This window comes from Typha angustifolia, chromosome 1, assembly GCF_048772165.1.
Source record: "Typha angustifolia cultivar Huaian chromosome 1, ASM4877216v1, whole genome shotgun sequence".
NCBI classification, from domain to species: Eukaryota; Viridiplantae; Streptophyta; class Magnoliopsida; order Poales; family Typhaceae; genus Typha; species Typha angustifolia.
In genome coordinates this window covers 613,605-634,188 of record NC_133239.1, presented here as the reverse complement: position 1 = coordinate 634,188, position 20,584 = coordinate 613,605, and the positions used below count along the sequence as shown (strand labels likewise).

At 43.7% G+C, this 20,584-nt stretch overlaps 4 protein-coding genes across 4 annotated transcripts; 1 reads left to right on the top strand and 3 right to left on the bottom strand.

The window, feature by feature from the left end:
- Positions 1 to 1,435: 1,435 nt before the first annotated feature.
- LOC140762654 (uncharacterized) lies at positions 1,436 to 7,029 on the top strand. The gene is made up of 13 exons (XM_073100539.1): positions 1,436 to 1,765; positions 2,496 to 2,557; positions 2,745 to 2,832; positions 2,954 to 3,015; positions 3,096 to 3,189; positions 3,333 to 3,725; positions 4,284 to 4,742; positions 4,828 to 4,989; positions 5,063 to 5,170; positions 5,259 to 5,342; positions 5,735 to 5,876; positions 5,971 to 6,040; positions 6,371 to 7,029. The coding sequence occupies exons 1-13, from the start codon at positions 1,667 to 1,669 to the stop codon at positions 6,507 to 6,509; spliced, it is 1,962 nt and encodes a 653-aa protein (XP_072956640.1). The 5' UTR covers positions 1,436 to 1,666; the 3' UTR covers positions 6,510 to 7,029.
- A 1,775-nt stretch (positions 7,030 to 8,804) lies between these two features.
- LOC140767131 (leucine-rich repeat extensin-like protein 4) lies at positions 8,805 to 10,738 on the bottom strand. The gene has a single exon (XM_073107321.1). The coding sequence runs from the start codon at positions 10,558 to 10,560 to the stop codon at positions 9,205 to 9,207; it is 1,356 nt and encodes a 451-aa protein (XP_072963422.1). The 5' UTR covers positions 10,561 to 10,738; the 3' UTR covers positions 8,805 to 9,204.
- A 2,069-nt stretch (positions 10,739 to 12,807) lies between these two features.
- LOC140766531 (uncharacterized) lies at positions 12,808 to 15,459 on the bottom strand. The gene is made up of 3 exons (XM_073105926.1): positions 14,856 to 15,459; positions 13,649 to 13,875; positions 12,808 to 13,248 (listed from the first exon to the last, which is right to left on the bottom strand). Exons 1-3 carry the CDS (start codon positions 15,077 to 15,079, stop codon positions 13,241 to 13,243), a joined length of 459 nt encoding a protein of 152 aa, XP_072962027.1. The 5' UTR covers positions 15,080 to 15,459; the 3' UTR covers positions 12,808 to 13,240.
- Positions 15,460 to 16,079: 620 nt separating this feature from the next.
- On the bottom strand, positions 16,080 to 20,470 carry LOC140759240 (ARF guanine-nucleotide exchange factor GNL2). The gene is made up of 2 exons (XM_073095746.1): positions 19,401 to 20,470; positions 16,080 to 19,323 (listed from the first exon to the last, which is right to left on the bottom strand). Exons 1-2 carry the CDS (start codon positions 20,468 to 20,470, stop codon positions 16,218 to 16,220), a joined length of 4,176 nt encoding a protein of 1,391 aa, XP_072951847.1. The 3' UTR covers positions 16,080 to 16,217.
- Between the last annotated feature and the right edge of the window lie 114 nt (positions 20,471 to 20,584).

Below are 20,584 nucleotides of genomic sequence, written 5' to 3'. Positions count from 1 at the left end.
GCTGTCGCATAGTATAGCGGTTAAAAATCCCCGGATGTAGTAGAGATTTCCTGCACAATGGGATTGCAGACGATCAGACATCATCGATCAGACCCACAAATCTATGGTCCATGGACCATGATGAATGAGTCCACATTTTGGTGCCTTCGTCTTGCCAAAATTACGAATTGTTATCGGACCTAAAACGCGACCGGAGTCCGCACAACGTGCACATAAAGTTCTTGACCGTGGACATGTAGGGACCACCAACTTCGATGACCCGGCGAACCACCATTGGTTCCGGCGTTGTGATGTCACTTGTACATTGGTAGGATCACGACCGTCACTTGAAGGAATATTCCTCTGCTGGCATCACGACCGTCCATTTGCGAGACATCATAGATCGTTTAAATGGGCTTGGGCCTTACGGAGTTCTTTCTCCGAGTCATTCTTTGGTGGGCTGGTAGATCACATTAAAGCATGTCAGGCTCGAACGGCCCAATAACAATCGGTCTTCAATAGGGCTGCGCCAAGTGCCAACCTAGCTCGTCGTTAAAACAAAAACCCCAATATATATATATATATATATAACTAACTAAGCAATGTGAAAGAAAAAGAACCGAAAAGGGTTTTATATTTCTACATCAATTAGCTGGCAAAGAGACTAACTAGCAAAATAACACGAATTAAGGGACGTTTTTTTGGTTAATAATTAAAGCGTAATAATTTTTCTTGCCGTGGAAACGGGAGCCTTGCCCTCTCTCTTCTTTCTAGAAGAAGGGGGTGGAAATCTCGTCAAGCCTTAGCCAACCCCATCGAGCTCTTCCCAGTTTACGACCCGTACGACGAATCTAGAGTCCCGAGCCCCCCCCCACCCCCACCCTCTCACGCCGACAAAGCACCTCTTAAATTCACTTTCCGGTAATGCCCCTGATGACCAGCAATATTAGTAAAGAGAAATTTTTGCACAATAAACCCCTCGAATATGAACATTTTATGAGTTGAAACTTCATTTACGACAATTGTTCTCATTGGGTGATTTTAATTCACTCCACTTTTAAGTTTTAACTAATAAGATTCTAGAAATAAATAGTATATCTTATTATCTTATTCAAAGTTATGTCTTTTAAATTTCAAAATTATTACATTATAATGATTTTACGATCATTTGTCACATAATAGTTGTCCTAAAGTTATTTTGGCCATTTTTAATATTATAATTATTTAATTTTTAAATTCTTTTATGATGTTAATAGCAAGATGGTAATAAATAAAGTTGGCTGCTGAGGGGCATCTTCGTACGTTCGTAATTATGCGAGGGCATTTTAGTAGATTGATATCGAAAAGAGACCAAAATGGACCGGCAGTTCCCCGTCGCCCACCGGCAGAACCGGGGGGGCTGCGCATGTGCTTGACTAGGACTACAAACTTAGAACAGGGAACAGGCTTAAACTCCTCTCTCTCTCTCTCTCTCTCTCTCTCTCTCTCTCTCTGCTTCCCAAAATTTCTCTTTTCTCGCTCTCAGATCCTAAAAGTTCCCACTTCGGTGCTCGGTTTTGCCGCAGATCTCCGGGAGCTCCGCTTGGTTTACTGGATTCTTGGTGGATACTGGGTGTTACTTCGTTCTCAGCTTCGTTGGAGTTCCATTTCGTCTTGTAGGTTTTGGATCTTGCCTGCGGAGGAATTGATGGCGAGTCGGAAGAAGGAGGACGAGAAGAACGAGAAGGTTATTCGAGGGCTGCAGAAGCTTCCCGCGAATCGGAGATGCATCAATTGCAACAGCTTGGTAAAGTTTTGGCGATTCCTCTTTAAGCTTGTTTCTTTCACCCTCTTTGAATCTGAGCTCTTGATTCAAGTTTACACTCGTGCTTCTGAGAGATTCCTCCATTTGCTTAGTATATAGAAAGTAAAAGTATCTTTACTTGTTATAATGGTGACCAATTAGTGCAGGGGTTATGATCTCGCTGTTTTTTCTTTCCTCTCTTTCTAAGTTGGATTTATTTCATATATGAAAGCAGCATATTCCCCTCAAAAGCTTTTAGTAATCAATTATCTTCTTTTCTGGCGGGGAAGGTTGCCAAAGAATGTGAGATGTTAGATGCGTATGTTGAGTACTATATTCTTAACTAAAAAAGGAAAAGAAAAGTAAAACTCGTATTGACGTGCCACATGGCCCAATCTAGGTGCAAAAAATATATATCATTCTTGAGGCTTTTCTCCTCTTTTGTCCCTGTTTCACAGAGGTAATAATCTTAGTAAAGCAAGAGACTAGTCCACAACTGCACGTTAAATAATAGAGAGCATGTTAAATTCTCTTTATATCAGCTTTTAACTGTCCAAATTGTGCATATATTATAGCCTGGGCAGATGATCATAGGTTTTTCAGTCGTTTCCTTTGTTCTTTGCTTGTTTCAGTTAAGCAGAAATTTGCCGTTTAGATGTATAGCTTTTATTTAATCTGCATGTGGATAAGATGGTTGACATGGACAATGATGATTAATTTACCCCTTTAACAGGGCCCGCAATATGTATGCACAAACTTCTCAACCTTCATCTGTATAAACTGCAGCGGGATACAGTAAGTCCTAATCAGCATCACCTTGATATGTTATTTTCTGCTTTTGATGTCTATTCATCTGTTGCAAGGAAAAATTAGTCTTATGTTCATAGGATTTTATCAACGATAAGTAACATTTCTTTTGACTGATTGTCTTTGGCAAATTTAATTTGCTTTTATGCTGATTGAGTGTTATGCTGTCTTTTAGTCGGGAGTTCACTCACCGTGTGAAATCAATATCAATGGCCAAATTTACTTCCCTGGAAGTTTCTGCTCTCGAAGACGGGGGAAATGAGGTACACATGCATATCAACCTGGATAAGTCAATCTAAGTTTTCCTTTAGCTTATCTATTGTTTGTGACTGGCATGGTAAATGATTATCTTCTTGTGTTCCTTTCTTTGTTTTCCTCATACAGAAGGCTAAGCAGATTTATCTCAAAGAGTGGGATTCTCAGCGTCACTCAGCTCCTGATAGCAGGTTTATTGCTAAATATTCTGTAGCCACCTAATGTATCTGCTGTAAGCAGATATTCTGATGCAGAATTTTTTTTATCTCAGTGACGTCGATAGACTCAGGGAGTTCATTAAGCATGTTTATGTGGATCGAAGATATGCTGGAGAGAGGAGTATCGACCGGCCTCCAAGGGTGAAGGTGGTATTTAGCTTCTTTAAGTATCATGGGACAAGTTCTTTTTTTCATAGTTCAGCTAGTATTAATATAGTGAAACTTTGTAGTTTTTCTTTATTCTGCATTATCTAACATTGTTGAAATTGTATACTATATGAACTGTGCAGGGTGATAGAGAAGATTCTTATGAAAGCAACAGGACGGATTCACATATGGGCGGTTCAAGAAGTCCACCATATGATGACACTTACGAACATAGTTATGGCGAACGGCCTGGTTCTAGAGATCCTGGATATGGTCAAGCTGATAATAGGAGAAGTCCCGGACGCTTTGAGGTGGCAGTTGAGAGGGGCCGAGATGATAGCATTTCAAATGGGAATCATAGTGGAGTTATGAAGCTAGGTATCAGGTCACCGAATAATCAGAAGGATCTCGGTGCATCCAGTGCCCCCATGGTGCAACCTGTCAGAGATATTCTCAGGGGTGTCCCACCCATCCGAGTGGGTGAGACTGCTAAGTCAAATGGCAATTCAACCATTAATTTCTCTACTCAGGCACAGGTAAGGTGTCTTTGTTTATGGAAGACTTGTTGGTCCTTGAGTGCTAGTTTGAGTGAAACCTTCCTTGCTCACATATTTAATTGTGTCTGAGCTCTGAAGTCCAATTTCTGCTTATCACTGGATTCAGTAATCCTAAGGCTGTTGAGAGGTGACAAGATGTAGTTAACATAACCTTGCTTACTTCAACCCTTTGCTATAGTTTCTTTATGTCCATGTGCAATTTTTTGTAAGGCCACTCACTTTCATGATTTGGGTGGAAGTTAGATTTTGTTCATATTTTATGGTACTTTGTGTTGCTATGAATTTTTAGTTGTTACGTAAGATCTCTGTATCCTCATTTTTGTAAACTGTGACTTATAGTTGAGTAAAATACAAGAAGATTATTGATGTCACGTGGACTTCTTTTGGCATCAGTACTTGACTGATGAGCTGATATTTCTTTGATTCAGCTTTAAACTTTGGTCTTTTGGCTTTAAAGCTTTTTATGTCTCTTTTTCAGTGGCTAGCTGACATATATTATGGTATTCTAGTAATTTAGATGGGTTCTATATATTGCAGACTGCTCCATCTTCCAGTAACAAGGATTCCAGTCAAGTGAATTCAGTGGATGCCAAAATGGTGAATTCAAAAAGTTTGATCGACTTTGATTCAGATCCTGAACCTTTCCATGCTGGGGTAGCGAAATCTGTGTCTCAACAAATCAACCCTCAACCAGTTGTAGATGGTGGTTGGGCTTCTTTTGATACTTCTGGTCCACAAAAAGTTCCAGAGGTCACTTCAAGCACAAACACTCTGGCATCTGCATTTGGCCAATGGGCGGCTCCTGGTGCATCTACTCCTGGGACCAGCTTTCCAACCCAGCCAGTTACAGAAGCTACTTTTTTTCCCAAAGTTACTGATGGAGGTCAATGGTCAAACACGCAACAGCATCAGCTTTCTATGTTCCCAGTAGCTAGTTCTCAAGCTAATAATCCTCAATCATCCAACATGCCTGTTGTTGCAGCTTTAAACAATCAGGTAATCTTAATGTAAACAGGATAAGAGAATGAAGCCTCAACAATTAATCCAACTTGTGATAATCTTTTGTGGTGATCTTTTTTAGTCATGGGTTGCTCCCACTGTACCAAACATCCAAGGAAATATTACTGCCCCATCTGGTCAAGTTTCTCAAGTTGTGACAAAAGGACCTCATGAAGCAGTTCTTGGAGTTACGTCACATCCTCCATTTGAGGCAAAACCTAGCGGAAGAAAAGCACTCCCAGAAGTAAAAATTATCATGTTGATGCTCCCACATTTGTTGCTATTTACAAATTGTAATGAGTATCAAATTATTGCAGGATCTTTTTGCCATGATCTATCCACCAGTAACTTCTCCAGTCACAGTTTGGCAAACAAGTCCCTATCCTGCCATTATGGGGTATGGGATGCAATATCCTAATGCAAATGTATGTGCTATGGCCTCTTCTCATATTAGTTGATCTTTGGATATCTCAACTTTCCTGTTAACTTATACTTGTTCGATTCACTCTATAGTCAGTGGCAGCTTTTGCTCATTCAACAAAATCTGCAAACCCATTTGATGTTGCTAACGAGACTAAATTGATGCATGCTTCCACGGTATGTAATTGGCTCATGCTCCCGCTCCAGCTTGCAAACTTCTACAAGAAAGAATTGTTTTTTCTTTTAATTATTTTTCTTTCTATAGTCACTATTCAGGCTGAATGCCAGGATTACAGACTTGCAAGCCTTCTTGAGTTCAATAGATAAAAAGCGTGATACATTTTGCATGTTATTTGGTCTATATCCTTTCTCCTATATTCACGATACATATCCACATATAGTTTTATGTGCCTGTAGAATTCTTGTATGCTTTTAGGCCTTTGTGGATATGTTTTATGTTGGACTATTCAAGTCAAGATGCACTCTTATATATATATTGGTATTTGGTCAAATTTTCTTTCTGGAGAATCCAATGATGATTTTTTTATTGTTTATTCTTTTTTATGCAGTTCCCATCTTTGTCATCTTTGCAAGGAGCATTACCAAATGTGAATAACGCTGTAACCTTATCACATGCTGCCAGTGTTGGATCCCTTGCCCCACAATGGGTGCCCTCACAGCAGCCTTCTTATGCACCATTTGTGAATCCAAGTAACTTCAGTTTTCTTTTCTTGGCTTGTTGCTTGAACGGTTTAGTTTGTCTAATTGTCTTTAAAGGTTCTAATTAAAAATAATTATATATCAGGCCCCTACATGTTTCAGCAGAATGGAAGTAATTTGTCGCACCAAGTGCATACAAATAGTTTCCCTTTGGGGTAAGTTGTCGGGTATAATTTGTTTTACGTTATCTTGATTTGACTAGTAGAGCTGCCTAATATCTTATAAAAGTAACAGTTATTCTTTTGTTATAAAGGAAGTATATACTATTCTAGCTTGTCTTGACCAAGATTTGGGAATTGAAGACACACTCCTAGCTAATACTTCTATAAAATTCTATGTTCTTGACTACCATTGCAACTAGATTCATCAAACTGTAGCATTTGGAGAATTATAAAATCATGATACATCTAAGATCCATAATTTAGTTTTTTTTATAGAATATATAATCCATAATATAGTTTTTATTGATCTTTCTTTAATTGCAGGCAACAAGCAATTGGAGGTGTTGGTAATGAGGGAAATGCATATGGGTTATCAAGCTTAGATCAGCATTTGTCTGCTAGAAATGCACGACCTTCGACCCCAAATAGTTTCACCCATGTTGGAGGAAATCCCTTTGCATAGATCATAGATGGAAGAAATGATTCTAGATTCTCACTTCTTATGGTTAATGTCTTAGCAGATATTTATTGTTAGCACCTGAAAACCTCCAACAGATAAACTGGCTTAACTCAGGAAAACTGGGCAGCTCTAATGAGAGACCATCTTCAAGCAGCCGTTGGGACTAAAAGCAGAGGCTCTAATGCACGACTAATATTGTGACAAATAAGAACATAATTCTGGCTGGAAGGAAGTCGTATAAGAGAACGGATAGGTCTGTGTATCTTAAAGTTGTCCATATCATGTGGTGTCATCATGAGGGATCTGAGCGTTATTTTGGAGTTAGAAGTATGTAAATCTTGTCTTTGTTTGTGCCTCCAATATGGCATGCGTGTGCTTTTGTTTAGCTTCTGTAAATTCTTCTTTCTTCTGTAACCATTGGTCATTGTTGTTATTAATGGAGTTGGACAAATTTTGAGACGTTGTTACATGTTTGTGTGGTTGAATCAGTATAAGAGTATCTTTTGCTCTTGTCCTTAAAGCATTTGACTTATTTTTGTTTTAATTTATATCTTTTCCAACTGCCATTTCTGCTAAATTGAAGTTCAACTCCTTGTGTCATGTGCAGGTGCAGGTAATAGATCTTCCAACAACTCAAAACTGTTGTTTGAATATTCTAACAAAAACAAACTAAGAATAATGCTATCCTTCACCAAGAGAAGGAATTGGACTTTAGGTTGTACTATCTCTTGTATTGTTATAATCTCCATCTCAGTTGACTGGAGAGGCATAAAATATCCTTCGCCTCGAACGGCAGTTTGCTGCTAATTTGTGGCTTTCTGTGGGTCACAAGCTGAAAACTACTTGCATGCTTCTCCTGGAAATGGAGCTGGAGTTATTAGTCAATTGAAGCTCGCTAATTATTCAAGAAAAACTTTTGTTCAGGAGCTGCAGATCCAAAGGCCTATAATATCATTTATCTGTTGGAGTTGCCAATTATCCTTTGTTTATTCCCCTGATATAATCGCCCAAATACCAAGATTATATACTAATACTAATCTTATCAGTACACATTTCACTATACCGTGAGCTCTACGTCATTGTGTTACAGAATAATTATGAATCCCAGTTTCATTTTTGAGAAAATTTATTTTAAGAAGAACACTCCCAAGTCTTGTATTTCGTAATGGCCTATTACCATAATAGAGGAGATTAGAGACAAATTAAATTAAGTGTAAATGCAAGATAACCTGATGTTTTTAATAAATATTTTACCATGTATACAATATGAGTCCAGCTGTCTTCTTCCATAATCTAATGACTCTATAATTCTGCAAGAATAATTAATTGTTGGGAAATTCCAGGAGTAGAGGTAGTTGGGAGATCCTTATCATTGTCTCAGCTCATATCTCCCTATCATTGTCTCAGCTCATATCCAACCAAACTATAGATGAGAACAGCCGAGACATTGGTCCTTTGTTATGCAACACCACCTCAAAATTAATTGGGATCTTGCTTGCATATATGCATGAGTTGTCATTGTCTTATCCAATTATGATGAGGAGATATATAACCAAATAATGCCCAAAAGCCATCTCTTGACCTTGGTTTGTACTTTGGAAAGTTTTGATGGTGATATATATACACATATATAGATATATAGCAACAGGTTGAAATTTTGAAGGAAAAAAAATGGAAAAAAAATATTATTATTATTATTATTTTGCTTTTCTCTCTCTTACTAAAATATTAATCTTTCTTCTATAAAGAAAATAAAATATTAAATATAGAATTTCTAAATTATCGTCTATGTGAATGTTTACCTAGGCCTACTTATTTATTTTTTTGTGACTAAATCACTTCTAAATCATCTCAAGTATCCAGTTATGTGATTAAGATTAGGCAATCTAAGAATTATTTTTATTTATATTAGAGAGAGAATAATGATAAGATAGGCATTTAATATTTCTTACGTTAACATCGATACCAAAATACAAAATATTCGACATAAAAAAGAAAAAGAAAAATAGTTGGAGAAGTCTACGCATAATTAACGCTCATCAGAACCGATGATAAGAAGCAAAAGATGAAAGAGAGTTTCGTCGCTATCGGCGGCGGCGCGGCGGGACGACAGCCTTTAAAGCCACATTAATATTATATTTAATGAAAAGGAGAGCTCGACGACTAATAGAATAGAAGCGCAAGCCCACATGCTGCTCATAAACTACTTTGCCTCCTTTTCAAATCCAAAAAATGAACATTTTTAATAAATATTGAAGAAAATTTGAAGAAGAAGAAGAAGAACAGAAACAAGAAGAGTTGAGGAATCAAGACGATCAATTTTAACAAATGAAAACAAATAAATTACAAAGTATAGTATATATCTCACGCTCTACATACCCTGCATCTAATAAGTAACAACCTCTCTCTCTTTTGTGTGTGTGTGTGTGTGTGTGTGTGTGTGTGTGTGTGTAGAAAAAGGATTCACATATTTGGAGCCATTTATTATTAATTACGACGCAAACAAACCCAAGAGTCAAAGAGAGAAGGAACCTTCTTCCCATCCTCGATCGCCTTCATCTCTCCAATTAATCCATGCTTGTCGTCTCGCCAAATTTCGCATGAGAGATTCACGAGGATGGGATGGGACGGGACGAACCAAAACCCAACAAAGAATTTAACAAAGCTTAGAGAAGTAATTGGAATTTTAATAAAAGAATCAATAAGGGGCAGAAGGCGGCGGTGGAGACGCGTAGTTATAGACCGGGAGAGATGGGGACGGCGGCGGCGGGGAGAGGTACCGGTCTTCGGGGGAGACGTCGTAGGTCGGCGGCGGGGGAGTGAAGTTGCAGGCCGGCGGTGGCGGCGGTGGAGGGATGAAGAACTTCTTGCACTGGAAGGAGTCGCAATTGACGTGGTGGTTGGAGAAGAAGCTGCATTGGCTCTCAGACCGCTGGGCGGGGCGGCCGGGGATGCAGTTCCGGCGGTCGCTATTCGCCTGGATGTGCAAGCACGCAACCGGCTCGCCGGAGAAGAAGTTATAGGAGTAGGTAAAGTTCTTGAGATGGGGAAGGCGGCAAATCGACTCCGGAATCTCCCCAGTAAGCATGTTATGCGCCACATTCAACTGCTCCAAGCTCTTTATCTCCCCAAAGAATTCCGGCAGAGGCCCCATTAGCTTATTAAAGCTCACGTCGAACACGGTTAGATTCTTCAGCATTCCGATCTCCGGCGGGATGCAGGAGTTCAACCCGTTGTTCATCAGGATGATCTCGTTGAGGGTGTCGGACATGTTGGCCATGCTCGCCGGGAGGCACCCGCCGAAGCGGTTGTTGGCGAGAACGATGACGGAGACAGGGGAGTTGCCGAAGTTATCCGGGAGCTCGAAATGGAATCGGTTGCTATTGATGAAGAGCGCGTCGAGGGGGAGGTCGAAGAGCTCTTTGGGGACGGCGCCTTCGAACTCGTTGAATCGAACGTCGAGGTACTTTAGGGATTTGAGGCGGAGGAGGACGGACGGGAATTTGCCCTCGAATCGGTTGTTGCTGAGATCGAGCTCGTGGAGGAGCTGGAGGTTCTCGAAGGTGGCTGGGACGGTGCCGCAGATACGGTTGGAGTTGACGTGGAAGACGGCGAGGTCAGCGAGGAGGCCAAGCTCGACGGGGAGGTAACTGGCGATGTCACCGTGGTTAAGGTCGATCCCGGCGACGACGCGGATGTAGGGGTCGGAGAGGGAGGGAGCACAGAAGACGCCGGTGTAGTTGCAGACGTCGGGGCCCTGCCACGTGACGGTCAGGTTGTAGGGGTCGGAGAGGATGGCGTGCTTCCAGGCTTGGAGCGCGATATAAGCGTCGCGGAGGCGGGGGTTCTCGAAGGAGTAGGTGGGGTCCACGTAGACCCACTCGCCACGCTCTCCTTGGCCGTCGAGGTAGTATAGGAGCTGGCGGCGGCGGATGTAGCCGGCCTCGGCCTCGGTTAGGCCGCGGCTGGTGAATGCCGAGGCGAAGAGGGGGAGGATAAGGAGGAGGATAGAGGAGAATAGGAGGAATATCTGGCTCGGCTTATTCCCCCTCATCTCATACAATGCAGGAGGAGGAGTAGTCGTTGTTGGGTTTGATTGAGAAAGGAGGAGGAGGAGGAAGGGAGGAAATAGACGCGAGCGAGGGACGGGTACAGCTATGACACAGCTCTGAGTGTTGTTATTCCCTATATAACTCTATTCGCGGGGGTCGGAGTTGCCTCCCATTAACATTTCTTTATCCGCTAATTTATTCATCAGGGTTTTGGGGATGACTTCATTCCCAGGGTTTGAATCTTATTCTATTCAAACTTGGAAGGTAAAGTCTGGAATGAAATAGGAGACCAGGGATAGAGTAATCCAAGTTAGTGAGGGGCCCGTAGAGAACGTGGATGTATCAAACTATCAAAACGCGCTTAGTGGGAATCCACTCTAGCCTTTAGGCTATGAAGCTCGTTTTATACTCTTTTATATATATATATATAGTTATTCTTTTCTTCGCCGACGAGTGGATTTTATTAGCGGATTTGGTTTAGTTTTGGTGGTGGTTTTTTTCTTTTAAAAATAATAATAATATTGTTAATGGGGTTCGTTGGAGTGGCTGCCACCTAGTCTTTACGGAATGACCCTTTTGCCCTTGTTTGGGGGGTGGCATCGCGTATGAAATGTGGCTAGTTAGATGGATAAGCAATAGGAATGATTGGAGAGATAAAGCCAATTAAGAGCAGCGGATGAGGTTGTAGTTGGCGTCGGAAGTCCGGTTTAGGTGATGAGGAGAATTGCGACAAAAGCCCAGCCATGTGAGTGGGGCCCGATAGAGTTGAAGTGCTACTTGGAACGGACACAACCACGAACCCTCTTACTCTTATCTTACTGCACCGTTTTAGGGAGAGAAAATCTAACCATTTTATTCCGCAACAATTGTCTTACTCTTAAGCTAAAGGAAGACTAGGCTTAAACCTAATTTCGATTGTTCATACCCAATGTAAGATGGAGCAAATGGCGGTGTGTTAAAGAAGTATTCTCCAAGGATATTGACTTTCCCGCTTTCCAGAAGTATTTAATGTGAAGAGGAGTTGGCTACAGGGGGGGGGTGAGTTTTACTGCTACGTATGCAGAGTACGCGGATACGCCAGGCAGGAAAGCTCTGTTGAATACTTTGTTAGACACGACGAATGCCTACTTCCTTCGTTGGGACATCTCATAGCTGACGGGAAAAGCTTGTACAACGGGGTTAAGGTAAAAGAATTGCTGTGATCCAAATTCCACGAATCTACTCGACAAAAAAAAAATATACAACTAGAACAGTTGATCTTACTTAGATTTCACATTAGGAATGAGAGAACTAGTCAACCACCGACTTGTTTTACAACCACAAGAATAAGGAACGAGAATAACGCTATTCCATGCATAAAATGAAGTAGATTGGGGTAGAGAAACTCCAGAACCACTAGCTGCTCCACGTAATAGCGCGCGCTCGAAGGAATAAAGGGGAGGAAGAAAGGAAAGAGGCTTGGTGTTCAGTGGTTCCACGCTACGAAATGGGCTTGGCGTTGTACTTACGCGGTCCAATTTAGTTCAGGGCGATCTCAGGCCTCGGCCTGTTAAATTAATCCTTTCTGCGGCGAAATTAAAGTGGTCAGTAGCCATGTTAGTGCAATTCGATACGGTTAGGAGTCGATTTTTATCGATTTGGTAGAAATGACGCCAATAGCTGACGTAGAATTTTGTAGCTTTGGACTGTACCAGAAGAGCTAATTTACATACAAATTAGAGATCCTGAAAATGACCAGCTCTTGAACTATCACATCCATCTATTTACAAACTAAGAAACAAACTTCTGAATGAAAACTAGATTTCCATTAGTGAGTATAATATTACAACAAAACTAGAAAAGCACAAAATTTCCATGTAAACACAACCAAAAAATGTAACTTGTGAGCAGCAGCACATCTCAGAGACTATTTTCGTCTTCACTTCTTATCACCAGAAGGTCCAAAACCATCCAAATATGCAATTTCACATTAGATGAAATAGGCCAGAACAAGGGATGCCAATGAGATCCGACACTTCCCATGAGCAGACCAACAGCAATAATCACATTCAACTTTGAGTGCAAAATTTATGGGAGAAAGCCATCAATAATAATCAGGAACAAGAACCTGTGACTCAGGTTGGAGCTAAAAGGGCTAAAACAGCACAAGTAACATACAAAATATTAGAAAAGTTCTTTCCCCACTTGTTTTTCTTAAAATACAAATGTCTGCCAATACCAAATTCATAAAGCTAGTGGATCACTCAAGGTAATCTACGTATATAGGTGCTAGTTCCTTCATCTGTAAAATATTGCTGGAAAACGATCAAAAGAAAGGAAGCAAATATTGTGAATATCAATCAATATCGTATACAAGTTGGAAGGCCGTGTCTTAACTTTCCTGCTAGAATTTCCAAATAATAAGATTAATAAGGAAGAGTAACCATAAAAACCAACATGTGGGATCCCAAACTAGTGCAGATGGCAAAGAATCTGTCTCCATAATTACAAAGCTTCCCTTGACCTCCTAAAAGATCACAGCATCGGAATCTTGAAAGATCTGCAAGCTTCAAAATTTCTGCTGTAACTATGAAAGAATCTGGCATGATGTGGCATTCCCACATGCTACTCGAACTTTTAAGGAAAAACATCTTTCGGCTGTAACAACATTTGGAAATTACCTACACCTCTTAGCTTCTGTGGTCAAACACCTGTAGAAAATGAGCCTTGTGCTTAAGCTGCAAATTATTTCAATAGGGAAGGAAAGAACAAAAAGGATCTCACGACGATAATAATCATGGAACAACAAGTGTAATGAAAGAAAGGAACATTCCAACAATAAGAAGAAAATATTTGCTTCACTATAATTATCTCCAGTCGCTTGCAGCTTCAATAGCAACATATTAACAATCATTGTATTCTATCTATTTCTTAACTTCTCATTTTGACATGTAATATCTCATGACAGAACACCCAAAAAAAGTTCTGAAGTAGAAGAATAAGATTATCTGCTCAAGAAGTAACATAATGTAGTGCAAAGAACTTCTCTTTAATAATTTAATAAAGATTGCGTCGACTAATACAACCAGAAGCAAGTGTAGGAGTTCTTACTTGAACGAAGTCGTGTAATAGGAATTTCTCGCAGCTCACGCCTAATACACAGCCATTCACCAAGCAAAGACATCACTGCTAGACCAGTAAGATTAACAATCCACCATGTTAAAGAGGAAGGCCAGCCGCCATAGATTATGCATATAAAAAGATGGATGATATAGAGAGTGGCTGCGAAATCGAGGCACTTTTTGGCTCTCTCGATCAAATAAAGCATGTAACCTGCCCTGCTAAGGCCAAACAATAAAATAAGATTCAGAAAATCTAGTCATGCAACCAATAAAGTTCAATACTTTTATAGCCTAAAAGCAAACTAGACAAATTTGACAGTGCAAGAGTACAAATAACTAACCGGTGATAGAAATGCAAATATGCTGCTCCTGTTGTTGCATATCCAAGCAAAAACTCAAAAAATATGATGATGATAATAGAATATTAATGACATGGTCAAACTAATCATGGACCATTGGTGTCTTCGTACCACAGTCAAACATATCATAAATCAAGAGTTTCTAATGCCATATCAGATCATACAATACTTTAAAAAGTGGATGAAATATTTTTGTTATCAAACCGGTGCCTCAAATAGTTTCCACAGAAAAATATTGCCAAGCTGATCATGGTAAACAGAACCCAAAGAAGCAATCCAGGTTCATTGGTCCGACCACTAACTGAGAACTTAACATAGGTTTTGACTTGCTAGGGTGGCTGTTCGATCAGATAACTGACAAAATCCAAATCCATCATAAACAACAGGGATGTGAACCAAGGTTCAAACTTGCTCTTAGCATACATACTATCTAAACTCAAATCATGTCGTGATAGTAGCTATTAGACTATATAGTTTACAGTTTTGCAAATTTAGGTTGCATTTTGTCTTGAGGAGAATGAGTGGAATAAGAGCTTATTCCAGTCAAAAAGTTGCCAAATAACTCTAGAGATGGAGAGACCATGCAAATCAAACAGCCTATTACATCATAGACATTCCAGATATTATTTGGCACTAGGAATTCAGGTAAACATCTGGCAGAAAGAAGAATATTTATTCAACTAAAGATAAAATTACAGGAATTGATAAATCAACAAAAATATTCTACCAAAGTAAGATGTAGGTCAAGGTTATATCACTTCATAAGAAAATTACGTCATAGTAACATAAAGTTAACCAAACTATGACAAAGAGGAAGAGAAAGAACGATCGCAATACCCTGCAAGCGAGCTGAGAAGAAACGAGACGATCGCACACCAACCGGTCACCGTCGAAGCAGTGAGCGTCGAGAAATCAAATAAATACACAAGACTCAGCCGCGAGACTCGAGTACCGACAAGAATAGACAGGAATAATCCAAGTGTCAGGTAATACAAGCACTGCAGGCACACGATCTGCGACACTATAAGCCATGGATCCCATACTATCGCCCCATAGAACATCTCGGAATCAACTCTATCGAGGAAACTACTCTAATCCTTTCCTTACCCTTTCCACCTCCAACCACAAATTCCTAGTACCTTCAAATCTGAACCCAATCCATAAATCTCTGACCTAATTCTCAGATTTCAAAGCAAGAATCCAAGCTTCATCAACAAATCCAAACCCTAATCGCGACCTCCCGATCTCGTCGACGATGCTTCCTTCGGTCAAGAGCGATGAGAGGGATTTCGAGAGTCCAACCGGATCCCGAGTTTTGGTATCGGGAGGCGAAGCGGAGAAGGGAAGGGGAACCGCTGCGCTCGAAGTCTCCTCGAGAGATTCGAAGCTGGATCTCGTTTTCTTTCTGACGCTTGTTTGTGTGTGTGTGTGTGCGCGCGTGTGTGAGAGAGAGAGAGGATATGTCGTTCTGCTACGCCGCGCGCTTAGAAACTTCTATGCGACGGTGAGAGAATAATCTGACGGTGTGCGGTGAACGAGGATGTAATCGGACGGCTGGAAACTGACAAAGGCCCGGAAAAGGTGAGTACGTAGATGGAAGGTGGCCCAACGTCATAGGCCGAAGCCCAAAGCTCCAGTAATCTTTATATTTAAGGAGGCCTTTGATTATTCTAATTTTAAAAGAAAGGTGTTTTCCAGAAGATAGTCTCAATTAATTATCCTCTATTTCCTATCTTCCATCTAGTTAGATCAAAGATTACTCCAAGAAATATTTTCAGAACTAAATAGGAAACAGGTTATGAAATGTAATAAGTTGTTATTCTTCTTTTCTTTTGAGAGGAGGAAGTTAGTCAAAAAGAATTACCCTGTGCTCACCAACCTGGAAGCATTGGTTCAGTGAAAGCAACCACATGATTGTTAAGCAAGTAAAGGCCGGGCAAAGTTGTTGCCATTCTTCTTTTCGTTTTTTTTTTAATGCACTTATAGACAAATTAAAAGATTGAAAATGATACATCTCAAACACAATGGAACCTCTCTATTTGGTTCTCAACAAAAGAAAAATTACAAATGTAATTTCCAGATCATAAGTATCTCTCATCAGAATTACCATACAAAGAGGATTTTTTTTTTTTTGTTTTTGTTTTAAATACGTTTGCTTCTGTACAGTAATTTGCCAGTAAGTTTTCATACCTTTGTCACTCAAAACTCCTCAGGAAACAACTCCTCCTTCACTGAAGGAGCTATCCACTGTATCTGAATGTTTGTCGTCTCCCAGAGCTCATCCCCCTCCTTCTGCACCAAGACCTCCTTCTCTTTCATCTCAACTATCATCTTCTTCAGCAGCGCCGGCACTGCCTCCTGTAACAGCCCCGCCTCGCCTCCGTTCCCGAGATCGGCCTTCATGCAGGTGTCCATTCTCCTCATCACCCCGAGCCAGAAGGTTCGAAACCCGGGGTTCTGCGACAAAGGTATCAAGTAGCGCAAGTACACCTCCACAAGGAGTTCCATCGCCTCCTTCAACGTGTTCTCCATGCTCCTCATCTCCCTCTCGGAGTTCTCCCTCCGCGAGTACTCCAACATCTTCTCGTGCAGGTCATCCACCATCGCGAAGATCACGAGGTTGAACAGCGCGAGGCAGTTCGCCGGCGGGAACTCCAGCTCCTCGGTGGCCGCGAAGCACTTGCGCAGCTCCGCCACCGCCTGGTTCCGGATCTCCTCCCGCCTGACTAAGCTTGTCTTCCTGAACGACTCCGCGAGCTTCATGAATAAGTTCGCCGCGAGGTTGCCGGCGCTGGCACCTGTCTTGTGTCCCTCTTCGGCGGATGAGCTGCTTGAGCTACTGTTGGCGTTTCCAGGATCCGAGAATCCCGATTTATGCCATTGAATTATCCAATTCACCGATTCCGACATCAAGTCTAGTATCTCGGAGCTCTTCTCCAAAGGGCTAATCTTAAGCGCGGCGAAGCCGAAAGCCGCCTCGATGCAGTAGGGGTAGTTGTATCTACTTATATTAGTGCCTTCGCTCATCAATTTGACCAAAACCTCCACTCCCTGGTCGAAGGTCTCGGGGTGTCGCCCCGTTACAGAGAGGAGGTGCAACAGAGTCTTCCATCCGAGCATGGTTTGTATGTTCTCGGGATGCATGCTTAGAATCTCTGCCGTGGATTCCGCTATGCTCTCGAAGCAGGTGTCGAGGATCTCCTTGTCGAGCTTCCACATCAGGTTGATTGATTTGAAGAGGAGCTCCTCAGGTAGTTTGTCGAGCCGAGGGGGGTCGGAGAAGAGCTTGATGGCGATTTTGAAGAGCGCGACGATGGCCTTCTCGGCGAACGGGCAAGGCGAGAAGAGCGGGAATTGGGAAACGACGGCGAAGCAGTCGTGGAACGGCGGCCAGAACGAAGTGAATCTGTGCAGGTTTACGGAAACGATCATCGAGATGAGATCCCAGCAAAAGCCCACCGTCTCTTCCTCCTCCACCGGCGTGCTAAATTTCTGGCCTTTACCCGCCGCCGCGAATATTAAAGCCCGTCCGAGGTTTTGTAATGACTCGTCCGGTAGCTTCGCGCTCTCGCTGAATATATTCCCTATCCTGCACTGCTGGATTATCTTCAGATTGTTCTCAAACTCGCTCCCGGCGTTGAGCATCGATTCGGCGCCGCTCTCCAGCGAGAGGAACTGCGAGAACCGGCCGATCAACCCGGACACGTAGCGGCTGGTGCCCGACCCTTGGTGCGACGAGGGGAAGATGACGCCGGATTCCGACCTGGCGTGCGGCACCAGCTCGGATTTTGAGGCCGCGGCGTTCTCCGGCTCGATTACGGATTGCGGCAGGAGCTTTAGCCTCTTGAGCTTGAGCAAGCAATCTACCGTGTTCTTCCACGATCCGCGGACGGACTCGCCGAACTTATTCGCAATGGTGAAGAGGGCTAATGTAGCCATTCTCGGCTTCAGCTCATTGCTGAAGGTGAAGAGCATCTCCTCTGCGGTTGCGTAGGGATTTAGAAGGGTCGTAAATTTACAGAGACATGAAAGGAGCTCATCGAGGATGTCTTCTAATCCGTAGCGCGCGATCCTCGCGATGGAGATCAGCCCTTCGACACACTCATTGAGGATCTCCTCGTCGTCGGTGTGCTCGAAGATGGCAGCGAGCGTCGACACCGAGGGCCCGGAGATGGCGACGAACACCTCCCTGCTCAGCTTGTGCTTGAAGTCGCAGGTGACGAACGGCTCGACGACTCGCGATCGCTTGATCAGGTCGGCCCACTGGTTCGAGTTGAGCTCGGTGGGCGACCCCGCCTGGCCGAAGAGCGTGATCGCGTGAGTGGAGATGGAATGGAAGAGCTCGGAGAGGTACTCCCGTGGGAGATCCATCCCTCCATTGATTGCTCTGTTGTTCCTTATAAACTCCTCTTCGGTCATCTTCTTCTTCACTTGCGGATTGTGCTGGTCGGTGTTTAGCATGATAAGCGAGTAGCAGAGGATAAAGACCGCGTCTTTGCTGACAAAGATTTCCGAGGACTGCTGCTCGTAGAACTTCTCCGAGAAGGCTTCGAGGATTCGTTGTATCTTCTGCGACTCTCCCGGCAGCCGGAACGTCTCGAGGAAGGTTCTCAATGCCGTATCGAGGATCACGCCGGAGAAATCAAAGGTTTCCGTGAATTCCTTGAGCACTTGGATGTTGAACTCATCTGGATCACCAAGGAAGTCCCCTATCTTGATCTTGTCCAAACCTGGGGTGTACCTGAAGAAGTAGGCCAGGCTCTTGGGCTCTGGCGGCGTTGGTACTAGATGGCAAATGTTCAAGAAATCTAGTCCTTTCTTCTCGTCTCTGTTGTAGTGGTTGGCCGCTATCATGATCTTCTTCTTCTTCAGCTTCCTCGTCCGGACGAACTCCACCCAGGTCTCCGGGTTATCGCACCCATCGCACCTCTCGATCCAGAACGGTTGATACTCCGAGACGTCGATGTTGTATAAGTCCCGTTCCGGGATCCTATCAATTTCAACATTGTCAGCGATGGTAGTGATCACATTCACTAGGCCTTCGAACGCCTGGACCTGCGTCGCCGTCATCGGGTTGATCACCGGGAACGCTGTCTTGCAGAGCAGCTTACCGACCTCCTCGAACACGTTGTGCCGGAGGGGATCGCAGTCGTAGTTGACGTACATCTCAATGACAAACGTCGGTTGTCTGCAGAAGCTTATTATCCCTTCAATCGCAACTTCCTGAAGCTGGATTCCGTTTACTCCCGTTGCAATCCTTAAGAGCACGTAGTGGAAGAATGCTTCAAGCTGGAGCCTGAGACCCCTGCAAAAGATAAATTAATCCTTATTGGGGGTTCTTTCCTTCTTCTTCACAGTTAAGAGAATGATAGTAATTCTTACTGGCGTAAGAAATGGTAGAGATTTAGCACAGTGCTACAGATCATGGATAGGACTAATGGGCCTGATCGAGTTGCATAGTGGATCAAGTGATGGAAGAGATCATCCTGGATTATCCTAAGAAGCTTTGGGTGCTTGCCGATCCCTTCGCCGCCTAGCTCGACGGCCGAATTGATCAGCACGAGGGCGAAAAGCTGGACGTCCTCGTCGGAGCTGATCGAACCGTAGCCTTCGATGGTGTCGTCCATCTCCCCGACGTTGAGCAGCGAGCAGAGGAAGTGGAAGATATCAACCATGCATCGAGCCCCGTACCCGGTCACCGGCCCGTCGTCCTCGACGTCGGACCCCAAGTCGTCGCCCTCCGCTACCTTGACTTCCGGGAGGTGGGCGAACACGGCCTGGACGAGCTCGTGCATGGCGTGGCGAGCGCTCCGTTGGAGGAGGTCGATCCGGTGCACGGACTGCTGCGCGACCTGGAAGCAGGTGTTGATGACGGTGCAGACGGCGTGGTCGGTGAGGAGGGCAGAGGCGCGGGCGCGCATGACGGCTGTCAGGACCTGGAGGATGCGCATCAGGACGGCGTCCTCGGACGCGGGGTCGGTGCGCTCGAGGCGGCAGTTGGTGACGGCGGACACGACGGAGTGGATGGCCTCGCGACCCCCCGGGGCGCGCTCGTCGAAGATGTCGAGGCGGAGGATCTTCAGCACGGCGGATAGGGCGACGCCGGTGGCGACGGCGGGGACGTCATCGCTCTGGATGACGTCGAGGAAGGGGGAGAGAAAGACGGAGGGGTCGACTGTGCGCCAGTCGGCGTGGTCGGGGTGGAAGATGAGAGAGCGGAGGGATTTCAGGGAGCGGAGGAGGTGGGCGGTGGCGGCATCTTCGTGGACCGGGGGAAGTAATTGGGAGGTGGGGTCCGGGGGGCGGCGGATCACGGCGAGGACGGCGCCGACCTCGGTATTGAGCATGCAGGAGACGCCGAGCTCCTTGAGACGAGGGTCGCGGCGCCGGGAGACAGCGGTGTCGTCATACTTGACGTCGTCGTCGGAGAAGGTTTCGCTGGCTCCGGCCATTATGGGTGGATGTCCATTTGGGGGAGCAGGGGAGGGAAGAGGAAGGGATAATACTTGACGGTCTATGAAAAACGGTTATTGCGCCCGCGAAAAACGGTTAGGAGAGGGAAGAAT